We start from the raw sequence: 27,828 nt of genomic DNA on the forward strand, positions 1-27,828 counted from the left end.
GAAAGCGGAGGCCTTATGTTCTGTGACTGCATTTTATTATGTGGCGTGTACGAGTGGCCCCATTGTACAGATGAGGAAACTGAGGCCCAGGAGGATAAATGTCTTCGTGAGCCTGGGGACACTGATGGATTAGAACCAGGCCTTGGAGACCTGGGGGCAGTGTCAGGGGCTCTGGCGGAAGGCCTGGGGAGGGGGTCTCCTGGGTGAGACCTCCTCCCTGAGCCCCGGCCTCCTCCCTCAGGACAGGGGACCACATTGTCATGGTGAATGGGGTCTCCATGGAGAATGTCACCTCCACCTTTGCCATTCAGATCCTCAAGACCTGCACAAAAGTGGCCAACATTGTGAGTGGGAGCTCAGGGGGAGGGGCATCCTCTGGCTCTAGGAGGGGTGGGCACCTTTGCCCCCGGCTGAGCCACTCACCCCCTCAGTCCTGCTGCCCATGGGAATCTTGTTCCCCTGTTGGATGTTGAGGCCCAGAGGGGCCGGGGTCCCCCAGGGCCACATGGGGAATGGGGCAGAGCCTTGAGCTGCCCCTGTCCCATATCCACCTCCACTAACAGACGGTGAAGCGTCCCCGGAAGATCCAGCTGCCTGCCACCAAGGCCAGCGCCCCCGGCCCAGGACACCAGGACTCGGAAGAGGAGGATGGGCCGAGGCGGCTGGAGGAGGCTGACCACAGCCGGGGCTATGACGGTGACACGTCCAGCGGCTCCGGCCGCTCCTGGGGTGAGCGCTCCCGCCGGCCAAGGACGGGCCGCCGGGGCCGGGCTGGCAGCCACGGGCGCAGGAGCCCCGGCGGCTCCGAGGCCAACGGGCTGGCCCTGGTGTCCGGCTTCAAGCGGCTGCCGCGGCAGGACGTGCAGATGCGGCCTGTGAAGTCTGTGCTGGTGCGGAGGAGAGAGAGTGACGGTGAGCAGCAGGGCCGCGTGGTGGCAGGGGGGCTCGGCTGCCCTGGAAAGGGCGCCACTGCTGCCCCGACAGCCAGTCCCTTATGGTGTGTGGTCCGCAGGATAGCAGCCCTCGAGGATGCCCATGTCCTGGTCCCTGGGACATGTCACCTCACGTGGCAAAGGGGACTTTGCAGATGGGAATATATTCAGGAATTGAGATGGGAGATGATCTTGGGGTCTCGGCGGCGGGGGGGGGCCGTGTCCTCACAGGGTCCTCATCAGAGGGAGGCGGGAGGTCAGAGTCAGACAGAGACGGGAGATGCCACGCTGCTGGCGGTGAGGATGGAGGGAGGGGCCGCGAGCCAGGGGTGCGGTGCCTCTAGAAGCTGGAGAAGGCAGGAGCCGCTTCTCCCCCGGAGCCACCGGAGGGACCAGCCTTGGCCATGCCTGGGCTTTAGCCCCATGAGACCCAAGTGAGATAACAAATTTGTATTGTTCTGCAGCCACTGTTTGTGGCAATTTGTTACAGCAACGACAGGACACTCACACAGTGTGACGTTGGTAGTGTCACAGCACGAGGAGGTGTAGGGCAGTAGAGACCTGACCTCTGTCCCCGTCTTGATTCAATGGCAGCATCGTGACCTTGGAATTTTGGTCATGATGTGACCAAGGGCACTGGGACATCTACTCCACACTGTAACTTTAAGAATAACAGTCACATCCCAGAAACTCTACTCATGAGGGGCGGTGACCTCAAAGCCCCTATGATGATGGCATCAGGTGTCAGGAAAGGGTGACCTAGGCTCTCCTCCTTCTCAGTCACCTGCTGCTGACTTGCGTGCATTGCCGTCAGGTTCCCTGCCCCAGGGCCTTTGCATGACCTGTCCCCCCACCCCTAACCTGAAACACCCTTCCCAAGGCCTGCCCAGGGTTTACTGCCTGCTTCATCCAAGACCCGACTCAGACATCACTCCTTCAAGACAGGCCGTCTCCCCACGGCCTTGCCCAAAACTGCCCCTCTGAGGCTACTCTCCCACCTCCCTGGCTTTCCTCGTCTTCCCAGGACTCAGCACCACCTGGTGCTTATGTGTTGCATCCCCCCAGCTGCAGGGGCACAGGTCCGCTTTGTCACCCACAGACAGGGGCAGAGCCTAAAGGGGCAGTTGGCTGTCAGTGTCAGAACCCCAGTGTGACTGGGAGGGAGTCCAGCCTGCCCCCTCCCTGCGAACAGTAGCCCAGAAGATGGGATGGTGAGAAGGCTGAGACCCAAGAGTCCCCAGCAGCCCAGACGCAGGCCCTGCCTCAGTTTCCCTCCTCACACAGAGTTCGGGATCAAACTGGGCAGTCAGATCTTCATCAAGCACATCACAGATTCGGGCCTGGCTGCCCGGAACCGCGGGCTGCAGGAAGGAGACCTCATCCTACAGGTGAGCCCAGGCTTTGCATCCAGGGCCTGGGAGACTGAGGCCAGGGGGTAACAGTGCTACTGAGTCCCACAGCAGGGTCTGCTGAGCTGGCCCTGAGCTAGTGGCCTTCTGCACTGTTGCCTGTTTCCCAAATGCTGGAGATGGCTACATAGGGGTTTTCCCCACTTCCCCCGATCTGCTGCTAATCCACTACCAAATGTCGGTTTCTAGGACCCCCTTTGGGTTGTCTGTTTCTAGTATCCTCAGAATTATATGGCCAGCTGGCTACAGCACTGATTCATGGGCCTGTCTTAGGTGGCCGGATGCTAGTGGTCCAGAGACCAGGCTGCAAGGAGCAGCTCCATCTTAATGCTTGATTTCTAGACAACACCCCTCCCCGGCGCCTGACAATCTGCTTCTACTGATTCTTAGTGTTTGTTTCCAGATCACTTCCGGTTGATTGTTTCTAGAGTCCCCTCAGAGTTGTCTGTTTCTAGTGACCCCGAGGAGTTGTCTGTTTCTCATAGTTTGGGGCTGACACTAGAAACAGAGCTTGGGGTTTGGGAAGGCTAGAAACTCACAATCCCCAGGGCTGCTGAAAACAGACATTCCCAAGGGAAAATGTTAGCCATAGATTCCTGGTGAATGGAGGTGACGTTAAATCCTTCCTAGGAATTGTATGTTTCTAATCCACTTCTAGATGCTTCTAGTACTGCCTAGAGATTGTCTATTTCTGGTATCTAAGTACTTGCTCCCTCTTCCCCAGTTAAAGTCATTTCTAATATCTGTTCCTAGTGTCTCCTGAGAAATTCCCCTTCAGGGGAGATTAGAGTCAACCCATTTTAAAATTTTCCCTAGTGCCCCCCACCCCCTCTTAGGAAACTGTCTGCTTCTAGAATTCTTGTGGAGGTCAGTTTTTGAAGGCGTCCTCTCCTCTCACAGCAGGAATGCAATTCTATCATGCTATCTTGAGAATGTTTTTAGTAACCCCTGAGGATTGTGTGTTTCTTGTCCCCCCACCAAGCTGTCTGTTTCTAGTATCCCCTATCTTTCATGAACTTACTTCCTCTCTTCCTTCTTGATTCCTTTTAGATCAACGGGGTGTCCAGTGAGAATCTGTCACTGAGTGACACACGGCAACTGATCGAGAAGTCGGAAGGGAAGCTGACTCTTCTGGTGCTCAGGGACCAAGGGCAGTTCCTGGTGAATATCCCTCCAGCCGTCAGTGACAGTGACAGCTCCCTCCTAGAGGGTGAGGGGCCAGGAGGCCGGCCCTGGGCAGGGAGGTTCGAATGGAGGGCAGGGGAGGCAGGGTGTGCCATGGAGGGCCAAGCAGGAGTTGGCAGGCCTGGCCCTGAGAGGCTCAGAGAGGGACAGAAACTTGCCCAAGGCCACACAGCAAGTCAGGGCTGGAGGACCCCAGCTGAGCCTGACTCTGGTCTGGGCACTTTTGCTTAGAGGGGCCTGTTGTTCCCCTCTGTGAAATGGGTCCAGCCTGGAAAGCGTGACCATGGCTGAGACACACTTTCCCCTGCAGACATCTCAGACCTTGGCTCGGAACTGTCCCAGGCGCCACCATCCCACATCCCACCGCCACCCCAGCATGGGCAGTGGAGTCCGGATGCCAGCCGAACCAACTCCCCTGTGTATGTAACCCCGTCAGCCAGGGTGGCCAAGTGGGAGGGGAACATAGGCATATCTTTTCCAACATGGGGTAGCCTCGAGGGTGCAGTCATGGTGGCCTGCCTGGAAGAGGCCTCTCCCATCCACACACAGTCCTTCTTGCCTCTTTATTGTGGCTCTGGGTTCTTGGTCCTGGGAGAACCCAGGTCAGCTATAGGTCGAATATAGGTCGGCTCAAAGCAGAAAGGACTGAACTTTACGACATGTCCTAGAAGACTTCAAAAGGCACAAGCCCTCTCACCCAGCAAGGCTTCCTTTAGAGTTCTCTTGGGGACAGAATATCCTTGGCTGTGTGCAGGGGCTGGAGGGTGCTTGTTCATTAGGAAGATGTTTATAAAAGGAAAAAGTGGCAGTGACTTTGTATCAGTCTCTTGGAGCTGCAGTAACAAAGTACACCTGGTGGTCCATCAAGGGGAGGGAACTACACAGGCCATGATCACCAGGAGGTGGCATAACTGGGCTCCATCTTAGAGGCCAGAAGAGGGCCCAGAGCAAGCCCTTACTCCATTGTGGCCTCTTCAGGGCACTAATTAGCAGTGACACAAGGAGACAGTGTGTGTGTATGTGCGGTGAAGGCTCCCAGTGTGAGCTGTTCTGCTCTTTACAACGATTGTCACAGTAGAGGCCTCGCTTGGGAATACTAGACAGCCAGTAAAAAGGGTCTCAGAGAGTGTATTTAAAAAGCCTGGGGAAAATGTGTTTGGCATTGTGTGCAGTAAACAAACCAGATTGTAGAATGACTCAGGGCAGCAGCTCAAAGGGTTTGGGGGACTCTTATATGATCTTCCCGGGAATTCCATGAGCACACAGAACGGTCTGTGGGCAGACAGCTCTGACCTGTTTCTCTGAGGCAGACCCTGTCCTCTTCCAACCTGCCCTGAGAGGTCTTGGGAGAATCGATGTTTCCAGATGTCTTCCCCACCCCCATGCACTCTGCGCTGGGGGTTCATGGGCCAGATGCTGGAAATGCTAACATAGGGCCTGATCTTGGTTTCCTTTCAAAAGTGTGTATTTCCCCATGTGCTTATTGGAAAGCATCTGAAGGGTCTGGAAAGTAACTCGTCGGTGCTAAGAGTGGATTGATTTTGCAGGGAACTTTCTTTCCTTCCTGTGGTTGAAGTCTGTCTTAGGCAGCTTGGGCTGCTAACACAGCACCACAGAGCGGAACACCATAGACCAGGAGGAGGGGACTCCATGGTTGGGGGCTGGCGTGGCCAGTCCCCAGTGAAGGCCTCTTCTCGGCCTGCAGACAGCCACCTTCTGGCTGTGTGTTCACATGGAGGAGAGAGTGATCTCTGGTGTCTCATATACAGAAACTAATCACCTCACGGGGGGCCCATCCTCATCACCACATTTAAACCTGGTCCCTCCCAAAGGCCCCACATCCAAATTCCATCCCATTGTTGGGTGGAGGGGTTAGGGCTTCAGCGTATGAATTTGAGGGACACAGACATTCAGTCCAGAGCACCTTCTATAACTTTTCACTAATATTAAAACCACAAACCTCACTCAGCCATCCCAGGGCTCAGAGGAGGAAACTGAGGCTCAGAAGCGGGCAGCAGGAGTGGGGAGGGTATAGCTCAGTGGTAGAGTGCATGCCTAGCATGCATGAGGCCCTGGGTTCAATCCCCAGCACCTCCATTTAAAAATAAACAAATACAAAAACCTAATCTTATCCTCTGACACCAGCCAAAAACAATAAAAGACAAAAACCAATAAAATCAGAGAGGGGGAGCAGAGGGCCTGAGGTCACCCAGCTGCAGAGGGGCAGGACCAGGATTTGAATCTGAGTGCAGATAAATTAAAATTCTTAAAATTGCTGCTCGACATCCCCTCCCCACCTTACCCCACATCTGTTTCCCACCAGGGAGAGCCCCCAGCTTCGGCAGGGAAGTTCAGTGGATTCCAGGACCGTGTCAGAACCAGGTGGGCAGAGGCTGTTAACTCTGAGCACCCCTCTTCTGATTTTTCTGATCCCAGCCAGTAAGGCTGTGCCAGGCAGAGTGGGAGGGGCTGGCAGGGGCCTAAGTGGTCAGGGACAGTTCCCTGGGAAGGGAGGGGGCTGGGCGGCAGCATTCCACAGGGCAGGGACACCCTACAGCAAAGGTTTGGCGCCTGGACTGGCCAGAGTGCTTGGGAAAGACTGGCTGTTCCCTTTCAGACTCCCCGAGGCGACGAGGGAGCTCTGACAGCTATGGGGCACCCAGCAGGCAGAGCGTGGAGGACCATGGGTATGTGCTCCAGACAGAAGCCCACCAGCTGAGACTCCCACACCCCAGGCTGCCTTCCCCACCATCATCACCCTGCCTGCTCGCATCGGCGTGTCCAGCGGGACGGCCACGTGGGGCTGTTGGGACACTGAACCCCAGAGGGGGTGGGGCTTTCCCATCCCTCCTGACGTCGCTTCCGCCTCCCCTCGCAGGTACAGCCCTGACTCGCGGGTGATCCGCTTCCTCAAGGGCAGGAACATAGGGCTGCGGCTGGCGGGAGGCAATGATGTGGGCATCTTCGTGTCCGGGGTGCAGGCAGGCAGCCCGGCCGACGGGCAGGGCATTGAGGAGGGAGACGAGATTCTGCAGGTGAGTGGGGTGGCGGGCGGCGGGCCTGCTGGGTGGTACTCGAGTCTGTCACTGCTTGTGTGTCCTCCCCCAGGGCCCCCCGGGGACTGGCAAGACCCCCACAGACATTCTAACATTTTAATGCTTCCCTGCCTCGTTGATTGGGTCATGACTTTGTCCATGTCACTTCCTTGTTGTCAATGTCATGACCCGGTGTCCAGCTCACGGTCTTTTCCAGGCCACTGCCTTGTTATCAATGTCACAGTTTCCCTGTCTGTCACAGCTGAGTTGCCTGTGTCCTGGCCACACTGCCTGTGCCACAGGCTTGGTCCCCATGTCCACCCACCGTCCCTTTCTGTGCTGCTTGCACGCCCCATGTCGGAATCCTGGGCTCGTAACTGCCTCCACGATCATCAGTGTCTATGACCCACTGCTTGGGTCTGTATATTGTGTCCCTGTTGCGACCACATGCCTGTCTCGACTCTTTTGAGCATCACAAAATTCCCACCAGTGTCCTGATCCTGTCAAAGCTGTGACCCCTGTTCTGGCGTCTCGGTGTTGACAACCCTTGGAGCCTCAGTTGTGTGTGTACTGATTGTATTTTTCATATCCTGGTTTCTGGGTCAGACCTCCATGTGTGCATGACACCCTGGCTGCCAGAGGCAATGCTCCCCGTTCGAAAGCAGCTCTGGAAGGAGGTGGGGGGAGGGGAGGGCTTTGTCCAGAGGAAGAGCTGGGATCTCATGCTCGCCGGGGATGTCCGGAGCCTCGTCCCAGCCCTGCACCCCTTCCCTCCTTCCTGGCAGGTGAATGGCACGCAGTTCCGGAACCTGACCCGGGAGGAGGCTGTGCAGTTCCTGCTGGAGCTGCCCCCGGGCGAGGAGGTGGAGCTGGTGACGCAGCGGAAGCACGACAGTAAGTGTGTGTGTGCATGTGTGCACGAGATGGGGGCGTGCGGGGCCAGGGGTGAGGTGGGATCCACCGCCAGAACCTGACGGAGCCTCCTCCGTCCACAGTCTTCCGGAGGATGGTGCAGTCCCGTGTGGGCGACTCCTTCTACATCCGCACGCACTTTGAGATGGAGCCCAGCCCGCCATCCGGCCTGGGCTTCACCCGTGGAGATGTCTTCCACGTGCTGGACACACTGTACCCCGGGCCCGGGCAGAGCCAGGCCCGCGGAGGCCACTGGCTGGCGGTGCGCATGGGTCGTGACCTTCGGGAGAAAGAGCGGGGCATCATTCCCAACCAGAGCAGGTGGGGACCGCCCACTGGAAATGGGCGGGGTGCCACTAAGCATCCTTGGGCACTCACTTGGGGAGCTGTGCAGAAGGCTCAGGGCAGACCAGCCGGTGCTTGTATGAGTTCCCTGCAGCTGCTGTAACTAATTACCATAAACCTAGGGACTTCCAGTAAGACATACTTATCATCTCACGTTCTGGGGGTGGGCAGGGCTGGTTCCTTCAAAGGCACCAGGGAGAATCAGGTCCTGCCTTCTCCAGCTTCTAGAGGCGCCGCACCCCTGGCTCGCGGCCCCTCCCTCCATCCTCACCGCCAACAGCGCAGCATCTCCTGTCTCTCGCTGACTCTGACCCTCCCGCCTCCCTCTGAGGAGGACCCTTGTGGTGACATTGAGCCCCCAGGGAATCCAGGGTCACCCCCATCCCAGGGGCCTTAATCCCACCGGCAGAGTCCCCTTTATCATGTGAGGTGACATATTCACGGGGCCCAGGACCAGGACAGGGATATCTTTGGGGCTGTGATCCTAGACCCCAGTGCTCACTCAACTCCTTTCTTCACTCCAGGGCAGAGCAGCTGGCCAGTCTGGAGGCCGCCCAGCGAGCCCTGGGGGCCGGACCCGGCACCTCAGCGAACTCTGGCACCCGGGCCGAGTTCTGGCGGCTGCGGGGTCTTCGTCGGGGAGCCAGGAAGACCAGCCATCAGAGCCGCGAGGATCTGTCGTCCCTGACCAAGCAGGGCCACTACCCGCCATATGAGCGCGTTGTGCTACGAGAAGGTGGGGGGTGGGCCAGAGGGGCCTCAAATAAGAGGACTCAGGAGCCACAATCCTCACCTCTCTCCCTCCACATGAAATACTCACTTTTGGTTACTTTAGGATGAAAATACGCACGCAAAACCAGCACATAGTTCCTGTCCCTACCGGAGAACCAGGGCAGAAAAATACAGCTCACCCAGATTTCAGGAAGGGAAGAGGTTGAGCGCTTGCCCACAGCCTCAGGGGAGAAGGATGAAAGCCGAGGGCAGAGGCCTTTAAAGAAACCACAGGATGGGAGGAGCAGGTGGCTCAGGAGGGAGAGGGCCGATCTGCTCCACAGCTGCTGCTCTAACGTCCAGACGAAAACGACTTAAACACCAAAGGCCTACTCAATTCCTACCCCAGCTGGTGAAAGTTTAGAAATCTGAATGCATCGCGCTTTTAAGAGAGAGGCCCGGAAGGAGAGAAGAAAAAAAGAACAGTCAGGTGCCAAGAGCGGGCTGGCTACTCACTTTTCTCCAGCCGAGATGCTATGCGTCTGCTTCCTCACTGGTCAAACGGAGTATCCGTGTGGCCAGGGGTCGACAAACTCTTCCTGCAAAGGGCCAGTCACTAAGTATTTTAGGCTTTGCTGGCCAGATGGTTTCCGTCGAAATGACTCAACTCTGCAGGAAGGCAGGAGAGATGGCACATAAACAGATGTGACTGGGTGCCAATAAAACTTTATTTACAAAAACAGGCAGGAGCCCGGATGTAGCCAGAGGGTTGTAATGGTGTTTGCCTACCGCTGAGTTAGCTGGGTTCACCCGGAGAGACAGCTGTATGAACACAAGTTTTTTTCAAGTAACAGTCCCTGTGTAGGCAAAAAGAAGGCAAAAAGGGCTCGCACCTTTCCTTGAAGGATATCACCCAGATCTCGCACATCAGTCTACTTGCATCCCATTGGCCAGGACATAGCCACATGGCGATCCCTAGCTGCAAGGGAAGCTGGGAGTTGTAGTCTTTAGCTGGGCAGCCATGGGCCTGGCCAGATAGGATACTACTATGGCGAAAGTGAAGAGGCAGTTGTGCAAGAGGCTAGCAATCTTTTCCCCAAAGGAGATCCTGATTCTGGTTATTGTTTCTCTGCCCCGCAGCCAGTTTCAAGCGCCCGGTGGTGATCCTGGGACCCGTGGCGGACATTGCTATGCAGAAGTTGACTGCTGAGATGCCTGATAAGTTTGAAATTGCAGGTGAGAAACCAGGTCCTGTTCACGGGTGAATTGCTTCGTAACCCTTCCCCAGTCTCTAGGTTGAAGCAGCCTGATGAGGGCGCTGCTAATGATGCTGTTTAGGGGAAAGAGTTACAGCAGCCATACCAAACATGAGGCAGGTCAGCCACCAGAAGCCCCCTCCAATGCCTGGGCCAGACATCCTCAATCAATCTTGGCACTCTTTGTCCAGATAAAGCCTCAGAATCCTTCCTAACACAACTCACCTGGCAGCCACTGCCAATTGAGCCAAATGGACAATTGCCAATGATCCATTCATTTGTTCAAGAGATTATCGACCTATACACTCAGCATCAAACAAAATATACAAGGTCCCAAGGAGACCAGAAATTAACAACTACAGAAACAATAAGCTAGAGTAGCTGCTGCTGCTGCTGCTGCTGTTAGGAGTTCTCTCAAGGGTCCTGGGGGGCCATGGTGGGTTCTGGAGCAGGGGTGGGGCAGGAAAACAGGAATTTGAAGGGCCAGCAGACTGCCCTCCTGAAGCTGCCAGCCACCTCTCCCCTCCACAGAGAGCGTGTTGAGGACCAACAGCCCCTCCAATAAGCTAGAGCAGCAGATTACGGCTCCTGGGCCAAATCTGGCTGTTTTTACTCAGTCTGCTAATTCAGAATGGTTTTTATTAATTTTAAATGGTTGAGAAGATGTTAAAACAATTTCTTGTGACACTTGAAAAGAATTGAAAGCTGCAACTTGAACAGATCCCTGTACACGAAGGTTTGTAGCAGCATGATTCCCAGCAGCCAAAAGGTGGACACAACCTGGTATCCATGGACAGATGATGGATAAGTAAAATGTGGTCCACCCAGACAGTGGAATATTACTCAGCCTTAAAAAGGAAGGAAATTCCGACACCTGCTGCACCATGGATGGACCTTGAGGACATGATGTTCAGTGAGAGAAACAGACACAGAAGGCCACACACTGTCTAATTCCACTCACAGGAGGTCCCTAGAGGAGTCACATCCAGAGACATGAAGTAGATGGTGGGGGCTGGGAGCTGGGGGAGGGAACGGGGAGTGAGTGTTTAAAGGGAACAGAGTTTCAGTTTGGGAAGATGAGAAAGCTCTTGAGATGGATGGTGGGGAGGGTTGCACAATGTGAATGGACTTAGTGCTACTGAGCTGTGCACTTAAAAATGCACATTTTATGTTACACACATTTTACAACAAAGAGAAAAAAGATGAGGTCATGTCCCCCGCCCTTTTAGGCTCCCCCCAAGGGCAGGGCGTGCCTCACCTTCAGCTGCCAGGCTATGTAGGAGGGCTTCCTGGAGGAAGCAGTGCTGTGTCTCAGGTGCTAGAGGACACAAGGGGTATGGGAGAATAACTTCTTTCAGGTCACAGCCCGAGCAAAGGCCCAGAGCTGGGACTGAGCCTGGGATAGTGAGTGTCTGGAGCACAGACATAAGCCTCCTCACAGTGCCTCTCATTGGTTCAGTGACTCTGAGCTAGGGACCTTATGTCCCTGAGGCTCAGTTTCCTCGTCCACCAGATGGGACACTCCTGTTCAGGAGGAGAAGGTGAGGGCCATGGTCAGGAGGGGACCCAGTGTGATGTCCGGCATGAGGCCAGCAGGAGCTGCTACTGCTGCTGCTGTTAGGAGTTCTCTCAAGGGCCCTGGGGAGCCATGGTGGGTTCTGGAGCAGGGGTGGGGGCAGGAAAACAGGAATTTGAAGGGCCAGCAGACTGCCCTCCTGAAGCTGCCAGCCGCCTCTCCCCTCCACAGAGAGCGTGTCAAGGACCGACAGCCCCTCTAAGATCATCAAACTGGACACCGTGCGGGTGATTGCAGAGAAAGTAAGCTGGGCTCTGTGTGGGTCCCATGTCATGGATGCAGAAACAGAGACACTGTGGCCTGGGCTATTACCAAGCCCCACTTCAATATGCTGGCCTGTGGATGTGAAGCTGGGGTCCACTTTGACCTCAGACTCTTCATCTCTCTGATCCTTCACCTGTCTCTTTGGCCTGTCTCTGATGCTCTGTTTCTGGGTGCATTTTTCTCTCCACTGTCTCTCTGTCTCCCTCCCCAACTGCCCCCAACGCTGGATTGGCCCAGGACAAGCACGCACTCCTGGATGTGACACCCTCAGCCATTGAGCGCCTCAACTATGTGCAGTACTACCCCATTGTGGTCTTCTGCGTCCCTGAGAGCCGGACAGCCCTCAAGGCACTGCGCCAATGGCTGGCACCTGCCTCCCGCCGCAGTTCCCGCCGCCTCTACACACAGGCCCAGAAGCTGCGGAAGCACAGTGACCACCTCTTCACAGGTGGGGCGGGAGCTGGGGGTCTGGGGTGGGTGGTGGGTCCCGGCCCGAGACTCCTGGACACACTGATGCCCCCTCCCCACAGCCACCATCCCCCTACTAGCAACGAGTGACACCTGGTACCAAGAGCTCAAGGCTATTATCCACGAGCAGCAGACCTGGCCCATCTGGACGGCCGAGGACCAGGTACCTGGGCCAGGATATGAAGTTAGGGCTGGGTCAGGGTCAGGGACCCGGGGTGTCTAAGGCCAAGATCTGACCTGAGGCTAGGATCTGGACCTGGTTCCCAGGGTGAGATGGGATTGGGGGACTTGGTTTGGGGCTGGAGTCAAGGGTTGGGGTTTAGCTCAGACTCAGGGGCTCAGCCTTGAGCAAGGTCAATGGTCACAACTCACTCTAGGGTCAAGGGCTAAGCCTCAACTTAAGATTGAAGACTGGAGTTTGAAGGGTGGTGTCCTGGGTCTGAGGTTTGGTCTAAGATCAGGGAGGGCCGGAGCTGGGGGTCTTGGCTCAGCCAGGCCACACACTGCACACCCACAGCTGGACAGCTCCTCAGAGGACAACCTGGAACTCCCTCACCGCGGCCTGGCCGACAGCTCCGCAGATCTGAGCTGTGACAGCCGGGTCAACAGCGACTATGAGACAGATGGCGAGGGTGGTGTCTACACGGACGGCGAGGGCTACACGGACGGCGAGGGCTACACGGACGGCGAGGGTGGGCCCCACATGGATGTGGATGAGGGGCCCCCGGTGCCAGCCCTGGCCCGGTCCTCGGAGCCTGTGCTGGCGGACGAGCCCCAGATCCTGCAGGATCATGGGAGATCCTTGGGTCACCCGGGGACCCAGGTGAGCAGAGCACTGGGGTGGCCCCGGCAGAGGTCTTGGGACGGGGCAGAGACACACAGCGGGGCCTATTTTCTGCCAAGATGTCAAGAAACAGACATTTCCCTGATCGGATCAGTACCTGGGATCTGGACCTAAGGTGTCTGAACCACTGAGTCACTTAAAGTAAATATTTTAACTTCTGCATGAGTTTCCTTATCTGGGATACAGGGATTGATGGCGAAAGTCCTGGCGTCACAAAGGTGGTTGTTTAAACTCGATGCACTTACTCCAAGTCCTGGCCCACAGAAGTCAGGTGCTTAATAATAACAACGATTGACTTAGTGCTTATTCTATGTGGGGCTCCCGCAGCTCCCGAGGTGCCTTTCTGTGAATTCCTCCAGACTCTCTAGGGGAATGTAAAAACGCACAAATGCCGCTGCTGCCTCTGGCAGGACGGCGCTCTGCGGGGCTGGGCAGCACCCAGCCTGCGCACCATCCACGGCGCCCTGCTTCCGAGGCTGGCTCCGGTCTGAGCGCTTGGCATACACACACTCGTTACTGAGCTCCTGACCACAGCCCTCTGAAGAATGTCACAGATGGGAAACCTAACTCTCCCTTTGGTGACAGGCTGGGAGATCTCAGCGAAGGCCCTCCCCTGTCCCAGCCTGTTTTCTCATTGAAAATTGGGGATGAGCTCCAGACTTGTGTGGGGAGGAGGAGGAAGCCTGTGGGTAGCCCTGCCTGGGCGAAGGTGGGGAGGCTGGACAGGGGGTGGTTACTCACCCCAATTTATCATACTTTGAGGGGAAGTGTTAACCTCCTTTTTCTCTCTCCAAGGTGGGTGGCCGCCATCCACAGGGTCAGTGGCAACAGGACAGCATGCGGTAAGAGTCCCTGTACTCCACGCTGGGGCCTTTCAACCCTCTCCCTGGAATCCAGGGTTTGGGGGTGGAGAACACACCTAGAACCAAGCTATGCCTTCACGGTGCTCGAGCCTAGAGAGATAGAGCCAGACAGAACCGCTCCAAGGCCCACGTAGTCAGGGCCATGGGAGTATGAATCCTCTTCCTGGGAAGACTGAGGCTTCCTGGAGGAGGGGACATTGGAGCTGGGGTTTTGAAGGGTGTGTAGGAGTTTGTTGGGTTTGCTCATCTCTGCCCACACCCACTGTGCCTAGCACAGAGTCGAACTCAGTCAATTGCAGGTAAGTCCACATCCCCTCCACTCCCAGCCTCTATTCTATTTTCTGATCTCCAGGACATATGAACGAGATGCTCTAAGAAAAAAGTTTACACGAGCCCGAGATGTGGAGTCCTCTGACGAAGACAGCGGTGACTGGGGCCCAGCCACTGACGTGTGACCCCTCCAGGTGGCCAGCGGGCCTGACCTCCCTTTTCCTCCCTGGAGCCCACGCTCAGTTTCCCACACGGAATCTAGGAACTTGTCTCCCTCTGCCTGGTCTTTAATAAACAGAGTATTTTCACAGCAGTGTGTTCTGGTGACTTCCAGGGATGAGGGGCCAGAGTTGGGCGCTGTCTTTCCTCTCTCGACCCCACAGACCCTGATCCAAAACCTTGCCCATTTGATAAGCTTTTAATTTTTTCCATCAGAAAATAATACAGAGCCAGGAAACCTTTGGGGCCCTGGCCAGCCGAGGAGGGTCCACAGATGGAGTTCCAGGCCTGGTGGGGGCTAAGGCACAGTGGTGGGGGTGTAGGTGGCGGATCACAGGTACACGGGCTGCTCCTGGCCTGTGAGCAGGCGGTAGGTAGCGGCTGGCATGGTCTTGATGTGGACCTGGGGGAGGAGAGGAGGCAGTGGCTGGGGGGGGGTCCTCCCATCGGGCCCCGCCCACCCAGGGCCCGCCCACCGCCTCGAACCTCAATGTGGGCCTCGGTGAGAAGCTCAATGATGCGGGCGTGCGGCGTGGCCACCACACTCTGCCCGTTGATCTCAATGATGCGGTGCCCCACACGGACACCCCCACGCTCGGCGATACCGCCTCGGAGGAGACTGCAGATCTGGGGGAACAGGAAGGGCCACAAAGCTCAGGGGGGCCACAATCGGGGCCGCCCGCCCCAACTTGGTCCCTGGGCTTGGGGCTCACGATGCCATCCTCCACGCAGAAGCCCAGCTGCTCGCGGACGTGGGGTCGGCGGATGATGGCCGTGGTGACCGGTGGGCAGTGGACGATACTGAGGGTCACCAGCATCTGCGACTTCACTTCCTGTGCAGGACAGGGGCTGTTGGCTTGGCTGGGCCTCTGGGCAGGGGGCTGCCAGACTTCTTGCTGAGCTGCAGCCCACCCTGGGCCTCAGTTTACCCACCCATAAAACAGGCTGTAGAGTCTAGAAGACCCCTCGAGAGTCGGTTAAGAACAGAGACCAGAGCCGGGCGGCCTCACCTCCCTGGGCCTACTTTCTCAAGGCCAAAAGCAAGGTTCTAGCGATGCCCATGAGGCAGGGTTACAAACACCCAGCAATGGGCTGCAGGGACCACGTCAGACCTGCCCTTCCGGCCTGGCCAGGTCCCTCCTTACCTCTGGGCCTCAGTTTCCCCATCTGGGCAATACAGTCAAGACTCAAGAACACACTTGCTGCGTGGCAGCAACAGAGGAAAGGCCTGCCGAGTTCCAGTCTTGCTCCCGCACCAGCGGGGTCTCCCTGGACAGCGACTTCCCCTCTCGGAGCCTCAACTTCCTTAAGTGCACGGGAGCGAGCAGGACTAAAAGCTCTACCTGTCCCTTCGGGACAGGGCCTCAGAGACCTGGCCAGGGAAGGGACCTCTGGGGACACAGGCCTGCCCTCTGGGGGGCCCTCGCAGGCCCTGTGCCCCTGCCAGCCCGGAGGACTCACGCGGACGGCGGCCTGGCAGGCGGCCAGGGGCAGCCCTACCAGGCTGGTCCCATTGATGGCGGTGATGCGGTCCCCGATGCTGAGGGCCCCCGAGCGCTCGGCGGGGCCCCCGTGCAGCAGGTTGGCAATGACGGCCGTGGGCAGCAAGGAGCCCCAGCCTGACTCCACCAGGGCCACGCCCAGAGCCTCGCCCCTTCGTTTCTCGATGGAAACCTGGTGGGGAGGCAGGGATTGAGGGCCGATTGGAGGGGACAGGGGTGGGTGGGAAGGAGCTGGGGCAGGGCTGAGGGCCCCTTGGCGGGCCCAGGTCGGGGGATCTGCTGGCTCACCTCCCTGCAGTTTTCGCTGTTGGAGAAGTGGTCGAGGTCCCCATTGTGGAGGTGGCCAGGGCCTGTGGCCCCCTGGCACTGACGGGTGCCCACCTGGCTGGGGTCCACCCCGCTTTCCTGCAGGAACTGGCTGTAGGCCATAGCGAAGGCCTGGCCAATGGCCTGAGCAATGAGCTGGGCCTGTGGGGAGGGGTGGCACCTCTCTGGGGGGCCCACCCACCTCCTTCAGGCCCCCCTAATGACACCCCCAGAGCCCACCCTCCCACCCCCAAGCTGAGAATCTATGGGGGGAGGGGAAGGGAGACAGGCCTGAGCGGGGAGGTCTTGGGGGGTTGGCCGCCAGTCTCAGGGTCTTATGGGAAGGTTTGGAATATATGGCTCAGGGGCCTCTGGGAGGGGAGGGCGGAAGGATGCTGGGGTGATAGGTGTGGCTCTGGAGGAGGGCAGGGGCTGGCCCGCATCCCCCTCAGCCCCAGGACAACCGGAGCCCCCTGCTCACGTCCTCAGAGTGGAACACATGGCAGATCATCTTGTAGAGCCGGCGGCTGTGGGCCTGGGGTGTGGGCCGCTGGGCCAGCCGCCGCCGGGCCATGAGCACCAGCACGCTGCCAATGTCGGCGATGTAGGAGATAGTCTGAAGGGCGTGGTCCATCAGGGCCTCCTGGGGCAGGTGGGGGAGACCAGGCTGGGCTGCGGGGACCTCGTTCAGTCCCACCTTGGTGGAGCCCTCACACCCCAGGGGCCAGGCCCGCTCCATACCTGTGAGTCGGCCATCAGAACCTTGACTCTCTTGGTGGAGATGAAGAGGTCCACCTCTGTCATGGGCTGAGTTTCTCCGTCCGGAGCCTGTAGGGGGTGGGGTGGGAGGTGGAGGCCCCCAAAGACCCAGCTTTTACCCCACCAGGCTCTGGAGGCCTCAGAGGACCTGGGCCTGCGGCCCACCTGCCTGCTCGCCCGCCCGCCCGCCCCTGGCTTCACCTTGACACGGTCCATAGCCTCCTGGGCCTGCGCCATGCGTGTGCTGGGGGGCGGGTTCCGCTCGGACACCAGCTGGGTGGAGCCCAGGTATTTGGCCCCGAATATGACACCGTCTAAGAGGTCTTCGTGGTCACAGGGGCCAGAAACTGAGGGCGACAACAGAGGCAGGTCAGTCCCCTAGAACTACGAGGCTCGTCCACCTGCTGTGGGCTCTGCCCAGGGTCTTGGCTCCGGAAACGGGCTGGAAGCACAGAGAGTTCCACCCTGCAGCTCAGCACTCTGGGCTGCACAGGTCCACCCACTGTTCCAGAACCACGGACCAGTGACTCAGCCCTCACAGAGTGGAGCCCTTGTTGGTCTAGAGTTGGCCCTGCCCATGGCTTGGGGTCTCCTAGGCAAAGGGTACTGTTTCAGGACCCCGCTGTGTGTCCAGAACCACAGCCAGATCCAAAAATAGCTCTAGTGCTTCCAGACCCCTCCACCCTGTGTTTCTAGAATTCCAGGATCAGGCTGGAGCCAGACAGTCCCAGTCCCATATCTAAAACCTGCACCATTACAGAACCACGATCAACCCCCCAGCCTACAGCCAGTCAGCTCCACCCCTTGGTCTAGCATTCTCCCCTAGCAGCCCAGGACCAGAGAGAACTCTACCCGCTGGTCACAGAACTGCCCAAAGCGCAGGAAGAGGCAACTGTCCACACATCCAAACCTCTCCTACCGTCCAGAATCCTGGGTGGCTCCTGAGCTATGTTTCCAGAACTTCCTGTGGTTTCAAACCACAGAATTCTGCCAGGGGTTCTAGAAACCTATTATCATCCCAGGATCAGACCTTCTCACCCTGTGGTTCTAGAACTTCTTAATCATGGCAGCACTGAGAAGCTCTCCCTATGGTTCTAGAATCCCCTCAGTAATTCACAACTGCAGATGCACCCAGTAATTCTAAGAATTATGTGAATGGTTCACAAACAAGGCTGCTCATAGTTCCAGAATCCCCCAACCCAGCCCAGAACCACAGAAAGCCGTATCCCCATGGCTCTAAATTCCCTGAGCAACCTAGAGCCAGACAGCTCTGCCAGTGGTTCTAGAAGATTCTAACCCATCGCTATTGCTTTTTGGTTCAGAACCACAGGTATAGATCCCAGGAAATTAAACCATATCCCTGTGAACTTAAATGCCAGCCAGCTCTGCCCACTGTGCTTCATGATCTAAGCATTCCAGAACAACAGATAAGGCTGCTCTGGCGTCCTAGAACTTCCCCACCCACTATGGTAGCCACCAGATGCATGTGGGTATTTTGCACTTGAAATCTGGCTGGTCTGAACTGAGATGCGCTGTACCAAATGCATGCTGGGTTTTGAAGCCCTCATGTGAAAATAATGTAAAATAATCGTAAAATGTTGATTCTATATAGAAGTAGTATTTTATATATACTGGGTTAATTAATATGTTATTAAGTGTTTTTTTAATGTGGATAACTAAAAAAATTCCAAGTGACACGTGGCCCAAATTATATTTCTATCGTATAGCTCTAGAACTTTCTGATGACTCTAAAACTGGACAGCTCTGTTCAGTACAGCTCCTCATGGTTGAGAAGCAGAAATAAATTTTATTCACTCCATGGTTCTAGGACTTCCCATCTGAGCAGAACCCGGCAGCTCTGTCCACCATTCCAAAACACCCTCATCAGCCCGGTCACTTTAATCTAGAGCCCCAGGCAAAGTGCCAGGTTCTGGAGCTACCTGCGCGAGTCAGAGCTCCACCCATGACTCTAGAACCTCTTGGAACTAAAAGTCCAAACCTGCTCCCTTTCCCACAGCCACAAAACTTGTTCTTTGATCTAGAGCCTCAGGTAGTTTTGGGGGGGGGGGAAGTCTAGAACATTCCAGGTGGCCAGAACGGTTCTTCTCATGCCTTGAAGGCAGACTGGCATACTTTTCTGCAAAGGGCCAAACAGTCAACACTTTACAGGCTACAAGGTCTCTGTCGCAGCTCCTCAGTGCGACTGCTGTAGCAGGAAAGCTGCCGCGGACAAGTGAACGGGTGGGCGCGACTCTGTCCCGATAAAACTTTGTGGACACGGATGTTTGAGCTGCCTATCATTCTCACATGTCAGGAAATATTCCTAACTGTTTTCCACTATTTAAAAATACAGAAGCAACCTTAGCTCAGAAGACATCCCAGAACAGGCTACAGGCTGGGTTTGGCCCACGGATGGTAATGTGCTAAGCCTCGCTCTAGAATTAAGTGCTACAGTTTACCAAGCCTGCCCTACCACCCCCTACTCATTCTTGAATGTTCTCCAGACTGTCTCTGGAACCTACTCGAAACCAACTTCAGAGCCTCTCTAGAAGCAACTCTTTACTGGCAAACTGTGCCAGATTTTGGGAGCTTGAGTCAGGCTGTTGTGAAACCCTTGAGTCCCTGGGGCCAGGGTGGGCGGCACACTCACCCTCCCGGAGGGCAGGGTATGAAGCCAGGGTCTCGGAGCTCTGGAAGAAGACAGAAGAGGGACAGGCCTGAGTCCGCCTGCTTGGCTCCCGGCAGTGGAGGCGCCCTGGAGTGTGGGGTGGGCTCTACCTGGGCAGTGGCAGGTGGCTCTTCAGGAGCCACCAGAGGTACTGTCTCCAGCCAGGGTTCTGGGGAGCTGCTTGAGCTGCCACCCCGCTCGGCCGAGGCCCCCTCTGCCCACTCTGGGGGGCCAGCATTGCCCTCTGGGTCCTCAGGAGGCTGCAACAGGCGAGGAGCAGGGTCCGGAGGTTCCGTGGGGCACGACTGGGGAGGAGAGCACTCATCTTGCTGCAAAAGGCTCAGCAAGTCGTCCCGGCCGGCCTCAGCGGACAAGAGCCCATGGGCATCAGTGATGTCCTGTGGGGCCAGGCCATGGCCAGTGGCAATGTGCAGGGGACACGGAGGTCCATCTAGGGACAGGCCCACCAGATCACCCGGCAGAGCTTTAAACTGTTGCACCAGGTCCTGAATATTTGGCCCGTCAAGTTCCATCTGACTTAGGCTGCCAGGGCCTCCTGGCGCTGGGTCCCACTGGCAATCAGGGGTGAGGTCCTGAGAGGCTGAAAGTGTGTCCCTGGGCTCCTCCAAGTCCATGGCTGGAGGTCCTGGAGGGAGTTGGGGGGCTGTCAAAAATTCCATGCCTGGACTCCTGGCTCAAGCCAGCATCTGAAAGAGAGAATAAAAGATGAGATTTCCTGGAGGCCAACTTGGTACCAGGTTCTAGCTGGATGCTATTCATACAGGACACATAACTGAATCCCTATCACACACTGCAAGGAAGGCTCTGTCATGATCCCCATTTCCCAGATGAGGAAACTGAGGCGCAGAATGAGAAATTGTAAGGCAGTGGCTTCCCAGGGCTCCAAATCCCAGGGGATTCCCCTGTACCTGTCACCCCAGACCTCTCCCCATTCGCAGACCCTGTTCACCCCAGGCCTGGTTCTTCCAAGTCTTCCTCCCCTGGGACGTGGATCCAGGTTGAAGACACACCTTGACGATACAGGCCTGACAGATGTAGATCCCCGAGACCTGGGACTCAAGACCTCGTCCAAGACTTTAGACTCAGAACTTCAGACTTAATACTAGAGCACCAAGATGCCAAAAAGCGGACCCTCATCTCAAAACTTTCAACGCCACAGTCAACATCGACCGACTCAGACAAGAACATCAGACCCAGCCTGACGACACAACTCAAGCCTAAAGCTAAGAGTTAAGACCCCAGTCCTCTCGCAGACCCCAGACTTAAGACTTCAGACCCGTGATCTCCGGTGCCGGCCGCTGAACCCGCTCTGCCCCGCCGGGACACTCACTTCCCAAACCGAGGTGGCCTCAATCCGCGCGGACTCCAGGACCCCGAGCCGGGGCAAGTCTGGTCCTGCCGCTCGCCCACTTTCGCCAATTCCTGGCAGAGGCGCAGGCAGATCTGTCCTCGCAGCGTTCCTGAACCACTGGGCATGCGCACGCTCGCGGAGGCTTGCCGGGAAATGTAGTTCTCCCACCCAGCTTCCGCGCCGTGGGGCGTGGGGGGCGGGGTGCCCTAGATGTTGGGATCATAAGTTCGAATCCCGGGTCTCCGTTTACGCGGAGTGAAAGCCCGAGCGGGCCTCTGAGCTTGGTTCCTCAAGTTCAAAATGGGGTTAAAAATCACTGCTCGTCTGCTACGGCTGTGGTCATTATTCCAAGGGACGGCAGATGGGAAGAAATGGGACTGGAGAAAAATACAGGAGGTGAAAGAGGTACTCTAGCGACTCCAGGGACCGGAAGCGGCGCAGGAACCTTTTGTACACTGACTTCCGGTGTGGCACACAGTAGGGAGGCCGAATGGCTCTCCTGGCTTAACTTTCCCTCCCTGAATTTCTGACTTCCTCGCTTGTAAACTGGGGATAGTGACAATACCTACTTCGTAATTGTGAAGGTTAAACGAAATCGAGCTGGTTACGGATTTAGCGATAGACTTGGAATATAATGAGTCTAATATGTGATAGCTTTTATTATTTTGACTTTTTCAATAATTGCTCACAGAATAGACTCAGGAGTGCATAAGGTGTGATACTTAATTGATAAGTAACTGAAGAAGGGCAAGAAATCAATGAAACATTCTTTGGAAGTCGCCTCATACAGCAACCGAGAGTATCTGTGCAAGTTTAAAGAACTCAAAATAAATGTATGCCTAAGGCCGGAGTACTACATTTCCCATAAATCTCTAGAAGCCTACAACTCCCAAGTACCCCTTGGCCGCTGACGTATTCCGGAAACGTGCACGTGCAGGCAGCCGGCGTACGTCATGGCGGCCCGACGCCTCATCGGGGCTACCCGGAGCTGGGCCGGTTGGCGGGCCCGGGAACTCCCGGACCCTGCCACTCCTGGGAGACTCCATGTACGAGATTATGCCAAGAGACCGGGTAAGCTGTGTTAAGAAGGAACTAGATGGGAACAGTAGGGACATTGAGGAGTGCGCAAGCGCTGGTTGGGGAATTGCGCCTTAGAGTCAGCGCGCATGCGTTGAGGTGGACGCTAAACGGCGCAGGCGCAGTTTGAAGGATGTGAGCCGATTGGACTCAATTGCGCATGCGCCAGCGATGGTGCGGGTTAGCGCACTTGTGCTTCACTGCTTAGCTGCTTTTTTTTTTTTTTTTTTTTTCCTTCCCGGTGTAGAGGCTAGGTCACGAACTTGGGTCCCAATCTCGTTTCTGCCTCCAAATCACTGTCACCTTTGGCATGTTACCACCAGAAACTCGGGGAGTCAGTGGGCCCCACCTCAGTATTAAAACCAAAACAGGGTTATTTAAATTTTCTCTGGATGCAGCCTTGCCTGATCTCTTTCGTTGAAAGGGAGGGAATTGGCAAACGTGAGATTTTGAAGACAGAGCAGCCAGTGGAGGCTTTCTCCGTGAGATAAACGGAAGGACTGAAAACGGAATTGAAAAGGAATAGCTTGGTCCCACTTTAAATCATTTTGAATGCAGCAGGCAGGGTCAGAAAGGGCAGAAGGGGAAAGCTGGCCTCCCAAGGGTGGGGCTGGGCTAAAATGACTCTCCCCCACCTCAGTCATTAAGGGTGGCAAAGGAGGCAAAGGCGGTGTGGTCAGTGAGGCTCTGAAAGACCCAGAAGTGTGTACAGACCCCGTCCGGCTCACCACGCACGCCATGGGTGTCAACATCTACAAGGAGGGCCAGGATGTGGTCTTGAAGCCGGACGCCGAGTACCCGGAGTGGTGAGTGTGCCAGGCCAGAGAACTGGGAGAGCCAGCGACTGGGTAAGGAGGTCCTGACAGATCAAATCTGATCACCTTGGGGAGGTGCTGCATGAGTCAACACCTGAGTGGGAGGACAGAGCTTCAGAGGTGGGTGGGAACAGCCAGTGCAAAGGTCTGCACCTCGTGTGTTAATGAAACAGCAGGGGCAAGGTGGAAAGTAGAGGGAGACAGCAAGAACTTGATGGAGCACAGCCCTCAGCGGGGCTGCAGGGAGAGCAGTGGCAGGACACGCAAGCCATTGGCACATGCCATCCATCAAGCTGGGGGAGGTTTAGAAAGGTTGAGTGGGTGGGTGGGGAGGCATTCCAGGTGGGCAGTGCAGCATGGACAATGGCCAGGAGGCAGAAGGCTTGGCGTGTGCCTACCTCAGATCCCAGCACCACTGGGACGGAGGGGGGGAGGGCCCCGGAGGGGCCCCCTGTTCCATAGCCAGAGACCCGACCAAGGGTGGGGAGGATTGCCCTGAGACCCTGCAGCCACTGTGGGATCCAGTCCTGCTGTTTCCTCTACCCAGGATTCCTGGGGCAGGGGAGCTGCAGGGGGCTGCTCTGCAACCCTGCCTCCTGCCCACACCCTACCAGGCTGTTCCAGATGAATGTGGGCCCCCCCAAGAAGCTGGAGGAGCTGGACCCTGAGACCCGGGAGTACTGGCGGCTGCTGCGGAAACACAACATCTGGCGTCACAACCGGCTGAGCAAGAACCGGAAGTTCTAGCAGGGGAGGGACCGGAGCACCTTGACTTTCCAAGGACTTTTTATTTTCCAGAAAAAACAGACTTTTCAGAGAACAAAGGAGACCCCATCACTAGGGTTCCTGGGTGGCCCCCACAGAGAGGCTAGATCAGGGTCCTGGGGGCCAATAAAGACTTCGGGGCGACTGTTCGCAGGCCTGGGATGCTTCTGGGTATTGTCTGACGGTGGGGCCAGGAGGGACCTGGGGCGGGCAGCGGGGAGGGGAGCACTTCAGACCCAGTGGTTCCATGGCCCAGCCTCCACCCCCAGCAATCGGCTGGGCTTCTGCAGGTTCGTCTTTATCTCCGGTCCTCACTGGGCTTCTCACCCTGATTTCCTCAAATTCCAGCACTGCCCAGGAGGCTCTGATCTCTGTCCTCGAGGGCAGGCTTTTCTAGCCAAGCCTTTCTTGGCTGCAGTGTACTCATACCTGAACCAAGTCATCCAGAGCAGAAAAGAATCTTTGTGAGCTTCAAGAGCTGAAATGTCCAGGGGTAGGTTCTGGCTTCAGGCATAGCTGGATCCAGTTGCTTCAGTATTCAGCGGTGTGGCTCTCTCCATTTCTAGGTCCTTTTAAAGTGGATAGTTCCCCTGGGCAGAGGCGGTCCCAGAGCCCCTGGCTGAAACTTCCTACCCAGTGCAGCAAGCCCAGCCAGAGGGAAGGGGCTGCCCTTTCCTTCACGCCGAAGTCACGGGTTATCTTCACTGGCCAATCTCTTGAGCTGAGGGACCTGGGTTTACCCACCATCCTCCTGTCACCCTCACTGGTGCTGACCATTGGAGGAAGCTAGAGGACACACAGACATGGTGCCAGGGCCCCACCCCCATGCCGTGCCGTCTCCTTGGTAGGCACCTGCGTGGGGGTGGACGCTACTAGGGGCTGGACTAGGGCTCCCTCACCCTCCAGGCCCCTCTGTCCAAGAGCTGGACAGGATGGGGAGGGCAGGGTCCCTGGGGCTAGTTCTGCCTGGTCCCAGGAAAATGAGAGCTTTCATCCGCTTAGGAGGACTCTGTCAGGCGGATTACCGCACACCTGCCCTCCTGGTGGCCTGCTCTGGGTAGGCGGAGTGTCCCAACCCTCCTGTGGTTCCCCATGGCTTTCAGGGTAGAAATCAAAGTTGTAATGGCCACAGGCCTCCTCGCTCTTCTCCCAACATGCCAGGCATGGTGCTGCCCCAGGGCCTTTGCGTGTACTGTGCCCTTCGCCTGGGTAGCTCTTCCCTCGGGTGCTCCCATGGCTCCCTCTTTCATCTCCAGGTCTCTGCTCTGATGTCACCTTTGTGAGGCCTCCCCGACTACCCTTTTAAACTGCAACCCTGCCACACACTCCTGACAGCCCTTCTTGGTTTTATTTGCCCCCCAGCACTTACCACCAGCAGGCGTTCCATGTTTTACTTGGTTATTTTTAAAATCATGCTGCTTGTCTCTCCTGGAGTGGCAGCTCCATTAGGGCAGGGGTTTTCTCTGCCTTGTTCCCGGTCGCATCCCCACTGCATACTGGATGGGTGGGAAAATGGCTGGGCGGAGGGGGTGACCTGGCTGCCTCAGGGGCCGCCAGGCTCACGGGTTCACGTGTGAGGTGCCATCGGAAGTTCAGGATGAGCTGTGAGCCCCAGTGGGCAGGTGACCCAGGTGTGAAATTCTTGGAATCTCCTAGGGCCTGTGGTCACTCTGTGGACGGAGCCTGGAGAGGGTGGAGTGCTGCCCTGTCCACGCCCCCTTCCTGTCCTGACCTGGGCTGCCCCATCTCACTGCCAGCCCTAGGCACCAGTAATACCCCATTCCTTGTTCCCCAACAGCCTTATTTCGGAGTCCAGCTCAGGCCTGGGAGGGTGGCCATCATGCCCTCATGAGCCCTGGGGAGACACGGTTGGGTTGGACCAGGGCCCCAACCCACCATCAGTAGGCTGGGAGACATGAGGGGGGCAGTGGTCAGTAGGCACATAAGCCGTACTTTGATAAATGGGGAGAGCAGGGACAGACAGTATTCACCCAGCGTCAGCCTGCCGCTACCTGAGAGTCCCTGATTAGCACCTGGCCTGGGTCCAGCATGGCGCCTGGGGCAATGGAGTCAGGCAGCTCCACCCCGTCCTGGCTGTGTGGCCCCAGGAAACTGGCTTCACCTCTCTGGGCCTCAATTTCCTCTGCTGCAAGATGGGGCTGATGGCCGCGCCCTGTCGTGGGGTAAAGCACTGGGCACACTGGGAGCACACAGTGAAAGGAGGCGGGTTGAACAGGAGCTGCTACTGCTGGCACTGTTTCTCGGAGGGAGGCTCCGAGAGCCAGGGTGGCTCGGCTGTTGGAAGATTAGGAGCAGGCAGAGGGATTTAGTTTCATCAGCTCACAGAATTAACATCCCAGTGGCTCCTGATTGCAGCCTTACAGTCTAAGAACCTCAGAATCCACGCCACCCTCACTCATTTGACAGATGGGGAGACTGAGGCCCCACAAGGGCACAGACTCCCTGAGGCCAGGCCAGGAACCCACCCCTGGCCTGGGAATCCTTTGGCCACCTTCCTCCTGAGACCGTGTGCCAGTTCCCCTGCAAGGCAGGGGAAGGAGGTGATGGTGGGGCCGGGGGCCCAATGTGGGTGGCCACAGACAGGCTGAGGTGGGAGGGCTGGGCAGGCACCAGGCTCAGGCTGACGGCCAGGCCCTGTCCAGAGCCTGCGCGTGCTCCTTGGCCAGCAGCCGCAGGGATGCTTCCTCCAGGGTGAAGCTGTCTGTGAAGGCTGGACCAAAGGCATGGGGCCCGAAGGACCCCTGCAGCCCTGGGCCCGGGCCCAGGAGTCGCGGGAGGCCTGGCACAGCGGGGGGCGCAGGGCCCAGCCAGGGCTCCAGGGGCAGTGGCGTGGCAGGAGGGCGGGCAAAGGGCAGCGCTGGGGCCTCAGGGAGCCTTGGGGCTGCCACGGTCCCGGAACCTGACTCCAGACGCTCCTGGCGGCGCCACTTGGCCCGGCGGTTCTGGAACCACACCTGGGGGCAGCAAGAGAGGCGCTCCCAGCTCAGGGCTGCGGGGAGGGGTGGGCCCACTGTCCCTGTCTGGGCCCCCCGCCTCTCGGCGCTCTTCCTGTCGCCCGACCTGACTCCGACCCGTTGCAGTGCCGGCGTGTCTCGTTGCCTGCCTTGAGGGGTGACTGTCTTGAGAGAATGGTTGCTACCTCTTGGCCCCGAAGACTTTTCTGAATCCAGCCTCTCCTTGTCTTTCTCTTTGTCCAGGCCTCCTCAGGGCCCGTGGCCTCCTCCCTGGTCTCTCCTGGCCCTGGGCACGAAGGCTCAGCCACTGAGCTTGGCATTTGAGGCCCTTCACAAGCTCTTTCTTCGCCTCCCCTTCCACCTGCCTCACACCCAGCTCTAAGAAAATGCCTCCAATTTAACCCCTCCACGTCTTTGCACACACTGTTCTAGATGCCTAGAAAAGTGCCCTTTCTTCTTTCTAATTGGCAAACTCCTACTTAAACATCAAGGCCCCAGTCCCACATCCCCTCTTCCAGGAAGCGTTCCCATGCACTGAGAGGGTCCATATCTGGCTCCCCCCCCCAGCTTGTTAGGGGGTACCCTCACCTGCACGCGCACCTCGGGCAGGTGCACCTTGGCTGCCAGCTCCTCGCGGCTGTAAACGTCCGGGTAGTGGGAGGCCTCGAATGCCCGCTCCAGCTGGTGCAGCTGGTAGGTGGTGAAGGTCGTGCGGTTCCTCCGGTGCTTCTTCTTGGGGGTCTCCTCCCCTGGCCCTGGCCCCGCGCCCTCAGCCGCCGGCCCCTCTCCGGGGTTCAGGAACATGGCGCCTCCTCGCCCCCACCTGGCGGGACGGCAGCAGGACAGATGGTGGTGAGACAGGAGGGACTGCAGCTGGGAGGGCAGGGGAGCCCCCAGCCCCTGCTGGGTGTGGGGTGAGATGTGGAGGGGCTCCTCCCCTCGCTGGGTCCTGCGTTCATTCTGCCTCCCTAGTCTCTCTGTCCATCTTGGATTCTCTCTCTCCGTGTCCACTTCCTTCTGTTCTGATTACTTTTCTCTGTGTCTCTGCCCCACCACCTCTATTTGTCTTTCTCTCTGGAGCTCTCCCTGACTGCTTTATCTCCCTTTATCTCTGTCTCTGTCTCTGTCTCTGGGTCTAAGACCCCCAGGAAGGCAGGAGCTGGGCCACTGCCCCAGGGAACACTTCCTTACTCCCAAGACATCTGCCCTAGGGGGCTCTCTGTGCCCCCAACTCCCACCCAGGCCCACCTGTGCCCACCTGCCCAGTGCTCACCGCCCCCAGCAGCCCCTCCAACGGCCC

General features: G+C 57.3%; 4 protein-coding genes across 12 annotated transcripts in view; 2 read left to right on the forward strand and 2 right to left on the reverse strand.

Moving 5' to 3' along the window:
- Positions 1 to 14,380, forward strand: part of TJP3 (tight junction protein 3) — a 26,777-nt gene extending 12,397 nt beyond the window's left edge. For all 3 annotated transcript variants that reach the window (XM_031436933.2, XM_031436931.2, XM_064479733.1), the window contains exons 4-21: positions 242 to 344; positions 564 to 912; positions 2,217 to 2,320; positions 3,392 to 3,551; positions 3,837 to 3,945; positions 5,850 to 5,908; positions 6,144 to 6,213; positions 6,405 to 6,561; positions 7,347 to 7,455; positions 7,557 to 7,794; positions 8,343 to 8,554; positions 9,670 to 9,765; positions 11,533 to 11,603; positions 11,863 to 12,073; positions 12,156 to 12,256; positions 12,611 to 12,916; positions 13,733 to 13,779; positions 14,153 to 14,380. In XM_031436933.2, coding sequence (XP_031292793.1) covers positions 242 to 344; positions 564 to 912; positions 2,217 to 2,320; positions 3,392 to 3,551; positions 3,837 to 3,945; positions 5,850 to 5,908; positions 6,144 to 6,213; positions 6,405 to 6,561; positions 7,347 to 7,455; positions 7,557 to 7,794; positions 8,343 to 8,554; positions 9,670 to 9,765; positions 11,533 to 11,603; positions 11,863 to 12,073; positions 12,156 to 12,256; positions 12,611 to 12,916; positions 13,733 to 13,779; positions 14,153 to 14,255 — 2,605 coding nt within the window. In that variant the 3' untranslated portion in view covers positions 14,256 to 14,380. The remainder of the gene's footprint in view (positions 1 to 241; positions 345 to 563; positions 913 to 2,216; positions 2,321 to 3,391; positions 3,552 to 3,836; positions 3,946 to 5,849; positions 5,909 to 6,143; positions 6,214 to 6,404; positions 6,562 to 7,346; positions 7,456 to 7,556; positions 7,795 to 8,342; positions 8,555 to 9,669; positions 9,766 to 11,532; positions 11,604 to 11,862; positions 12,074 to 12,155; positions 12,257 to 12,610; positions 12,917 to 13,732; positions 13,780 to 14,152) is intronic.
- APBA3 (amyloid beta precursor protein binding family A member 3) lies at positions 14,329 to 21,034 on the reverse strand. Of its 6 annotated transcripts, none has more exons than XM_031436938.2 (11): positions 20,876 to 21,034; positions 19,635 to 20,231; positions 19,507 to 19,546; positions 17,058 to 17,203; positions 16,839 to 16,925; positions 16,579 to 16,740; positions 16,080 to 16,259; positions 15,790 to 15,963; positions 15,003 to 15,122; positions 14,776 to 14,916; positions 14,470 to 14,692 (listed from the first exon to the last, which is right to left on the reverse strand). In XM_031436938.2, exons 2-11 carry the CDS (start codon positions 20,202 to 20,204, stop codon positions 14,621 to 14,623), a joined length of 1,692 nt encoding a protein of 563 aa, XP_031292798.1. In that variant the 5' UTR covers positions 20,205 to 20,231; positions 20,876 to 21,034; the 3' UTR covers positions 14,470 to 14,620. The 6 variants fall into 6 exon arrangements, with proteins under 6 accessions (XP_031292795.2, XP_031292794.2, XP_031292798.1 ...); XM_031436936.2 differs by having other exon boundaries at positions 15,751 to 15,963; XM_031436935.2 differs by having other exon boundaries at positions 14,329 to 14,692; positions 14,776 to 15,122.
- Positions 21,035 to 21,822: 788 nt separating this feature from the next.
- Positions 21,823 to 23,702, forward strand: MRPL54 (mitochondrial ribosomal protein L54). Of its 2 annotated transcripts, none has more exons than XM_010996052.3 (3): positions 21,823 to 21,967; positions 22,614 to 22,779; positions 23,403 to 23,702. In XM_010996052.3, the coding sequence occupies exons 1-3, from the start codon at positions 21,850 to 21,852 to the stop codon at positions 23,533 to 23,535; spliced, it is 417 nt and encodes a 138-aa protein (XP_010994354.2). In that variant the 5' UTR covers positions 21,823 to 21,849; the 3' UTR covers positions 23,536 to 23,702. The 2 variants fall into 2 exon arrangements, with proteins under 2 accessions (XP_010994354.2, XP_031292802.1); XM_031436942.2 differs by having other exon boundaries at positions 23,336 to 23,476.
- A 78-nt stretch (positions 23,703 to 23,780) lies between these two features.
- RAX2 (retina and anterior neural fold homeobox 2) lies at positions 23,781 to 27,793 on the reverse strand. Its single transcript, XM_010996050.3, has 2 exons — positions 27,117 to 27,793; positions 23,781 to 26,528 (listed from the first exon to the last, which is right to left on the reverse strand). The coding sequence occupies exons 1-2, from the start codon at positions 27,330 to 27,332 to the stop codon at positions 26,190 to 26,192; spliced, it is 555 nt and encodes a 184-aa protein (XP_010994352.1). The 5' UTR covers positions 27,333 to 27,793; the 3' UTR covers positions 23,781 to 26,189.
- Between the last annotated feature and the right edge of the window lie 35 nt (positions 27,794 to 27,828).

The sequence above is a fragment of the Camelus dromedarius genome, chromosome 27 (genome assembly GCF_036321535.1).
Source record: "Camelus dromedarius isolate mCamDro1 chromosome 27, mCamDro1.pat, whole genome shotgun sequence".
Taxonomy (NCBI): domain Eukaryota; kingdom Metazoa; phylum Chordata; class Mammalia; order Artiodactyla; family Camelidae; genus Camelus; species Camelus dromedarius.

What these genes read in the sequence shown, in the direction of transcription:
- APBA3 (XM_031436934.2), bottom strand. Translation starts at nt 20,204, where the DNA reads ATGGAATTTTTGACAGCCCCCCAACTCCCTCCAGGACCTCCAGCCATG. An exon ending in AGCCACCTGCCACTGCCCAG is followed by an intron (nt 19,547 to 19,634) that starts GTAGAGCCCACC and finishes GTCTTCTTCCAG; the next exon opens with AGCTCCGAGACCCTGGCTTC. An exon ending in AGGCTATGGACCGTGTCAAG is followed by an intron (nt 16,926 to 17,057) that starts GTGAAGCCAGGG and finishes CACCCCCTACAG; the next exon opens with GCTCCGGACGGAGAAACTCA.
- MRPL54 (XM_010996052.3), top strand. Translation starts at nt 21,850, where the DNA reads ATGGCGGCCCGACGCCTCATCGGGGCTACCCGGAGCTGGGCCGGTTGG. An exon ending in AGATTATGCCAAGAGACCGG is followed by an intron (nt 21,968 to 22,613) that starts GTAAGCTGTGTT and finishes CCCCCACCTCAG; the next exon opens with TCATTAAGGGTGGCAAAGGA. An exon ending in GACGCCGAGTACCCGGAGTG is followed by an intron (nt 22,780 to 23,402) that starts GTGAGTGTGCCA and finishes ACACCCTACCAG; the next exon opens with GCTGTTCCAGATGAATGTGG.
- RAX2 (XM_010996050.3), bottom strand. Translation starts at nt 27,332, where the DNA reads ATGTTCCTGAACCCCGGAGAGGGGCCGGCGGCTGAGGGCGCGGGGCCA. An exon ending in TGCCCGAGGTGCGCGTGCAG is followed by an intron (nt 26,529 to 27,116) that starts GTGAGGGTACCC and finishes TGCTGCCCCCAG; the next exon opens with GTGTGGTTCCAGAACCGCCG.